Consider the following 7496-nt stretch of genomic DNA (forward strand, 5'->3'; position numbering starts at 1 on the left):
ACAACCCCAGCTCCCTCAGCCGCTCCTCATAAGACTTGTGCTCCAGACCCCTCACCAGCTTCGTCGCCCTTCTCTGGACACGCTCCAGCACCTCAATGTCTTTCTTGGAGTGAGGGGCCCAAAACTGAACACGGTATTCGAGGTGCGGCCTCACCAGAGCCGAGTACAGAGGCATGATCACCTCCCTGCTCCTGCTGGCCACACCATTTCTGATACAAGCCAGGATGCCGTTGGCCTTCTTGGCCACCTGGGCACACTGCTGGCTCATATTCAGCCGGCTGTCAATCAACACCCCCAGGTCCTTTTCTGCGGGGGAGCTTTCCAGCCACTCATCCCCAAGCCTGTAGCATTGCCTGGGGTTGTTGTGACCCAAGTGCAGGACCCGGCACTTGGCCTTATTGAACTTCATCCGGTTGGCCTCAGCCCATCGATCCAGCCTGTCCAGATCCCTCTGCAGAGCCTTCCTACCCTCAAGCAGATCAACACTCCCTCCCAACTTGGTGTCGTCTGCAAACTTGCTGAGGGAGCACTCAATCCCCTCATCCAGATCATCAATAAAGATATTAAACAAGACCGGTCCCAAAACTGAGCCCTGGGGGACTCCGCTTGTGACCGGCCGCCAGCTGGATTTCACCCCATTCACTACAACTCTCTGGGCTCGGCCATCCAGCCAGTTTTTTACCCAGCGAAGAGTGTACCTGTCTAAACCACGGGCCGCCAGCTTCTCCAGGAGAATACTGTGGGGAACAGTGTCAAAGGCTTTGCTGAAGTCCAGGTAGACAACATCAACAGCCTTTCCCTCATCCACTGGGCGGGTCACCTGGTCATAGAAGGAGATCAGGTTGGTCAAGCAGGACCTGCCTTTCATGAACCCGTGCTGGCTGGGCCTGATCCCTTGGTTATCCTGCATGTGCCCTGGGAGCACCCACAAGATGAACCTCTCCAGCAGCATAACATGGGCTAGGAATTACTTTTATTATTTTGAGATGATTTTTTGTCCACTTTCAATTCTAGGGTTGGTATCTTCAAGTTTTCATTGCAAAGATGGCTAGAATTTCCAGTCCTTCTAGCCTCAGTGAATAAGGATACAATGTCATATAATCTGTGAAAATAACTATAAACTCATTAGTCTCAGTGCAAACCTTATCTCAGCCATGTTGTTACATCTTAGTACTTCCCTTTTATCTCCTCTGCTTTGTGTTTTTAGTTTTCTTGTAAACAGGCTAACCTGAGCTTCTAAACAGACTGCAGTTCTTGCTTGCTTCATGTCTTGTTCATAGCTCCATTTATGATCTGTCTTGCTGTGAATGAAGCAAGCAATAATTAGCATCTAGATAGCAGAAAATGGCCTTCAGGTATGCACAAAAATCTTTAGAAGGCTTTTTGGTAATATTCCCAGGATTGCAAGAGCCTTATTCATCTCATCAGTCTGTTTCCTTCCTTTTGAAAGGGACATTCTCCATTTCTAGACCAGCTGAAAGATATCCTTAAGTTCCTGACTCTCTGGTTGTCTCCAGGTGGCTTCTCTTTCACCTTAACATCCTCTCAGTGTTCCCTTTTTTATGCAGATTTCTTTCTTCACTGCCAGAGGAAGGGATAAGACTAAAAAGTAGGGGGAAGCAGCTGGGTGGTGGGCTACGAAGTGTTTTAGGAAAAGATGACCCCTATTCTCAGTTGTTGCAATTAAAAATCTCAAACTATCTCACTTCCCTGTACGCATAACCTGTCCTGGATATTAACTGAGCTTAGTGGAGCAGTGGGTTCTTAAAACCTTGACGGAAAAGGAGTGGGAACATATGTCAGGCCTTCAGGAACTTTTTTTCTTTTCTTTTAATACAGAAAGAGCTCATGTGCAAACTGGTTGGAATTAAGCCGCCTGCTGAGTACCATGTTCTTAAAGAAGCTGTATTTAGCAAACTGGAAAAGGACAAAAGTCAGCTGGAGGCAGTGGAGTGGTAAAATGTTCCAGTGATTTTTAAAGGTTTTAAAAAAACAAAAAAGGTTTGCAATTCTACCCATTTTAGTCCATGTTGAGACTGTTAAACTGGTATGCTGAACAAGCTGGAAAGTACAAAACTGAGACTATGCTGCTGATAGGCAGTGATATAAGTCTATCTCATTTCCTCTGCCAGGCTAGGTTTATTGGGAGATGAACCAGTTCCAGCAGCAGATTCCATTGTGGGGGCTCTTGCAAAGCACATGGAGATGAAGCTGCCCTTTGGTATGTGAGAAATTCTTCTTTTTCATGGCTTTGAGTGGAACAAGTCAGTATCTCTTATCAGCCTTAATTAGATTAGTTTGCTCACCCTCCTTCGTGTCAGGTTTTTTAATGTCTTGTGATGTTGTCCACTCCCACAATTTATCCTTTTCTTTCCCTGTTACGTTTTTAGTTTCATCTTAATATTCTGTCCTCCCTAATAGTCCCTATCTTAAGTCACTTCCCTGATACATATGTGCTGTGTATGCATAGAGCCTTGCTTGTCAGGAACCTCATCTTGGTATGATTGAAATACAAGTAATGAAGAGTTTGTCTGCTTTTCTCTTAGGCACTGGAGAGAGAGATATGATTGTTATGAGAAATGAAATAGGCCTCAGGCATCCTTCTGGTCATTTGGAAGACAAATTTATTGATCTGGTTGTCTATGGTGATAACAAAGGATATTCTGCGATGGCTAAAACAGTAGGATACCCCACGGCTATTGCTGCTAAGATGGTTCTAGATGGTAAGTGACTGTTCAGGCTTCAGCAACAATATTTCATCACACTGGATCTTCCTGCCTGTAGAAAGCAGATGTGTAGTGTTTCTGAAGTGTATATACGTAGTAGTTTTTGGTGGTGTTTTTTTTTTTTTTTATTTTTTTTATTTAACCAAACGTTTCCTGTTGTCTTTACAGGAATTTTTAATCTGCATGTTTGGATACTTCAGTGACTCTTCTTAACTGTTTTATCTATAGAGATTTTTAGTAATTTAATCTTAAGTGTTTAACGGGAGTAGAGGGGACCTTTGGTGTGGTAAATTACAATTGATTATGCCACAGTGAAGCAGGCTAAAATATACCTGTGCTGAACAAACTAGTGACTTCCACTGATACTTTCCGGATTGATCAAATTTGAGGCTTGGGGCATATTACCTGATCATGTTGTGTGTGTATATATAAACAAGCAGACTCTGCCTGGTCATCACTATATTTAAGGAAATAGTGTGATTTCCTCTTGCTTGCTCTTAATCTTCAGAGTTTCATTCTTCTCCTGGCTAACTGAAATGAGCAAAAACTTTGGGCTTGGTTTTTTTTTGAGTCTTTTTTGTAATTTTAAAAAAATAAACCCCAAACTTTTGGAGTTTAGAATCTTCTCACCTAATGACAGTTTCATAGCTCCATGAATGAAATTCAAGCTGTGTATGCTACTATTTCAAACTTTTTTCCCTTGTTCTTTGACACAGTACTGCTGCTGTGTGAGAACATAATGCCAAGGTTGATAAATCTGCATATATATGAATGTAAAAATATAAAATTTAAAATTTATGTAATTGCAGATTGATGTTTTTACTTGTAGTGGGTTAACCTTGTCTGGCTGCCAGATGCCCACCCAGCTGCTCTCTCCCCCTCCTCAGCAGGACAGGGGGAGAAAATAAGATGAAAAAGCGCATAGGTTGCGATAAAGACAGGGAGATCACTCACCAGTTATTGTCACAGGCAAAACGGACCAAACTTGAGGAAAATTAATTTATTGCCAATTAAAAATAGGTTTGGATAGTGAGAAACAAAGACAAAACAGCACCTTTGCCCCCACCTCTTTTTCCCAGGCTCAAATTCACTCCTCCATTCCTGACTCCTCAGCCTCTTCCCTCTGCCCCGAGCAGTGCAGGGGGATGGGGAATGGGGGCCTGTGGTCAGTCCATAACAGCTCCTCTCTGCTGCTCCTTCCTCCTCACACTTTTCCCCTGCTCCAGCGTGGTTTCTCCGTGGGCTGCAGGGGAGTCTCTGCTCCAGCACTTGGACCATCTCCTCTCTGCCTCCTTCTCCAACCTTGGTGTCACAGGGCTGTTTCTCACACATTTTTTCCTCGCTCCTCACTGCCATGCAGCATTTTGCCCTTTCTTAGCTTTGTTTTCCCAGAGGCACCACCGTTTTGGCCGCGGGGCTCAGCTGTGCCCTGCGCTGGGTCGGTTGGAGCCGGCTGGAACCGGCTGTGTCCGGCACGGGGCAGCCCCGGCCTCCCCTCACAGAGGCCGCCCCGCAGCCCCCGCTGCCAAAGCTTTGCCTGGTAAACCCAGTACAGCCCTTAACACTTTTTTCCCTACCTTTATCTCAGGTGAAATAGATGCCAAAGGTATGGTTATACCATTGACAAAGAATGTTTACGGACCAATACTTGAACGTGTTCGGGCAGAAGGCATTGTGTACAGTACTCACAGCGTTATCAAACAGTAACTGGAAGCAGTGGATTGAATCGGTTTTTGGCTTTGTTTGGTTTTCCCCCCACTTTAAGAATCTTGATTTGGAGCAGCTAAAGGCAGCACCTGCCGTTTCACGCACAAATGATGCCTTCCATAAAACTGGTCGCCTGATTTCGATGTAGAAACTAGATACCCAGATGCATGAATTGTGGTGTTTCCTCTTAAAACTGTCATGCTTTCATGTACGTGTTTCAGCATCAATCAGATCTTCCTTGTATCTTTCCTAAAATATCTCGGGAGGGTTTGGTTTTTTTTTTATTAATAAAGTTTATCTTCTAAGTGAATAGGGTTATTATTGAGACAAACTTAAGCTGAACGAAAAATCTGTTAGTGAATTCTTTCATGGTGGGAAAGTCTGGTTAATGAATTCCATTGATTAAGCTTGATTTTTCATGTGGTAAAAATGATTTATCAGAATAACAGAGATGAAAGTGATACTTCAATTTTAAGTCTTGTCCCTTTCCTTTTAACAGTATTTGTGAATGTTTTCACAATAACAATATGCAAGAAATAGTTTAGAAATTCTGCACTGCTAGCAAATAAGATCCTGTTAAATCTTGAAAATATTCAGTTGTTAAATATTTGGAATCTAGATCTTAATATTTTTGAAATCCCTCTCTTATGGATGTAAACGTAAATTAATTGGAGGAGGGAGGAAGTTTAAAGCAAGCCTCCCCACCATACCCTTTCCCGCTACAGAGTGGAAGCTGGTTGCGATGTATTGAAATGCCTGCTGTTACGTGTTGCCTTGTGCTGTGAAGAGAGCACAGCAGCATTTAGCTCTGCAGCTAGGAAGGGCGTTCTGAAATACAACACAGTTAATGTGCTTAGAAGCTGCTCAAAATGACATGTTTACTCTTCCCACTTACACTGTGTGCCTCGTCCAGGTTAAGTACTGTTACAAAGGGAATAGATTGTGTCGTATAAGCAGCTTTGAAATGCAGTGGGCGCAGAGGTTTAAATCACTACTTTTTGAGTTAGCCTCTGTGCTTTTGCTGTCATGCTTTTGAAGCATTCATTTGGGAGCCTATCCATACTGCTCAATACAGTGCCACTTCAGATCGATGAGATGTTGCCAGTGTACCAGCTCATTTGATGCTAAGTGCTGTGCTGCACAGACGTGCCAGCCCGGCTCTAGCAGCAGTTTAGCTGCATCAGCCCAGAATTGAACTTTAGCCCGAGCACAGCTTATCTCCGAAAAAACAGCAGTTGCTTCCTTCCAGTTCAGGGCTGCTTCTGTGGCTTTTGCTCAGGGATTTCAACACCACCTTGCAATGCAAGTGTGGCTTAGACTTCACCAGTTAGGCCTGTGAGATGCAATGCTGTGGGCTGATACCATTTGCACTGGTACCTGTGCAACTGTCTGGAGCTCCCCTTTCCTAAAGCTGAATACTGATGCTGGAAGCTGTCTGCTTTCAACTTTGCTCACCAGCGCACTTTGCTGACAAATGCACAGCCTTTTACCTCCTCAGAAGCATAGTGCTATTACCATGGTCCCGAGGGGCTGGAATTCCAGGTGTTGCTCTGCCCGGAAGGAAAAGCAGCCATAACCATAGCTGAAGTTTTGATCTCCAAGTCTTGCTACTCAGGATTTGGATTTTCTTTATGCATATATAATGAAGTAACAACTGCAACAAGGAGGAGCGTGAAAGGAGCCAAAGGGAGAAGGAAGAATGAAGGGCAGAGTATTACTGTCAAAGAGGAGGGCTTTTTATACTGAAGCACAGAATGCTTTTGTACTGTCAAATTTGGGTTCTGTTACAGTGCCATGCATGTTCTGACTATTGGATGAAATCCTGGCTCCACTAAGTTGCTTTGCTTCCCACTGACCTTACAGGCTGTTGGTCTGTTGTATGGCTGGTGCATGCAGCTGGGGTAAGGATGGAGCCTGCAGTGGATGTTCTGCTCTCTGCTGCCTCCTCCTTCCCCTGGTAAATTGAAGGCCTACAACTAAGGGTTGAAATTAGACTTGTATCTGCTGGTCTCTTCCAGTCCAGTGCTTGGTGAGACCAGGATTTCACTCAAGAATTCTCTGTTCCCTCCTTTACCCCACAAATACACAACCATGGAGTTGCATGCACCTTGCTTGCTTTTCTGCCTAGGAAATGCAGTATGCAAAAAAAATTGGAATTTTTAAAAAGTATGTAATCACTTTGGAGCACAAAAAGCATGAGCACTACAGAGTGTTTTCTTCAAGAAACACTGCTACTATTTTTGAAACATTTTGTATCAGAATATATTTCTGTTTCCTAGTGCAATGCTGCTTTTCATTTTCTAAGTTTAGACTTAAATGAATTTATTGCTCCGCTTTTGTATGAGACTTCTCGGTTCTCTTTGCATATTATTGGAAAGATAATTGTATCTTATACACAAGATTGCTTGAAAAATAAATCTGAAAAACTGTGTTTCATTGTCATGTCATCTTTACAGTCTAATGAGATGTATATGAATGGGATTTGGTTTTTTGCATAGATGGTTATATTGAAAGGGTGTCTACACATGGACTTCTCTATGTACATGAAATACCTCTCCATACTTCTTGCTACTCACAAGAGAAGACTCTTCAAGGATTGTTTAAGCATCCACATCTAACATCCATATATATATTTATATACGTATATGTATGTACCTAGACATCATCTTCAGCTATAGTCTTAAGAGATGCAATTTTTTAGCATGTGTTTTGTGTTTGGGCACAAGGACAGGTACTTAAATGGAAAGCTATGGAACAGTAGGTGTATAATGTCTCCCTGTGCCCAAGGAAGAAATGAAAGCTTGGTGTCTCACTGCCTATCTCAGCTTGAGGGCCTTGCTCAGCTGACTACATGGTTTGGTTTCTGCCATCACTGCCGGGGCTGAAAGGCTCTTAAGCTGTTTGTTCACATCAGGCTCCAAGGAACAGGTTGTTTGTCACTGTGTGTCTCTTGTTTTTTAATTTTGGAATTTTTTCTAGTGCCATCTCTCCGTGACAGATAAGATCCCCATTTCCTTCTCAGATGGAAGCGCTCAAGCCCTGTTACACTCAGACTCTCTTCCT

General features: G+C 43.3%; 1 protein-coding gene across 1 annotated transcript in view; it reads left to right on the forward strand.

The window, feature by feature from the left end:
• The window catches only part of AASS (aminoadipate-semialdehyde synthase), a 33859-nt gene extending 26995 nt beyond the window's left edge, over positions 1-6864 (forward strand). Inside the window, exons 21-24 of the mRNA XM_059816258.1 lie at positions 1840-1955; positions 2133-2221; positions 2547-2723; positions 4315-6864. Coding sequence (XP_059672241.1) covers positions 1840-1955; positions 2133-2221; positions 2547-2723; positions 4315-4433 — 501 coding nt within the window. The 3' untranslated portion in view covers positions 4434-6864. The remainder of the gene's footprint in view (positions 1-1839; positions 1956-2132; positions 2222-2546; positions 2724-4314) is intronic.
• Positions 6865-7496: the final 632 nt, after the last annotated feature.

Source organism: Gavia stellata, chromosome 4 (assembly GCF_030936135.1).
Source record: "Gavia stellata isolate bGavSte3 chromosome 4, bGavSte3.hap2, whole genome shotgun sequence".
NCBI lineage: Eukaryota > Metazoa > Chordata > Aves > Gaviiformes > Gaviidae > Gavia > Gavia stellata.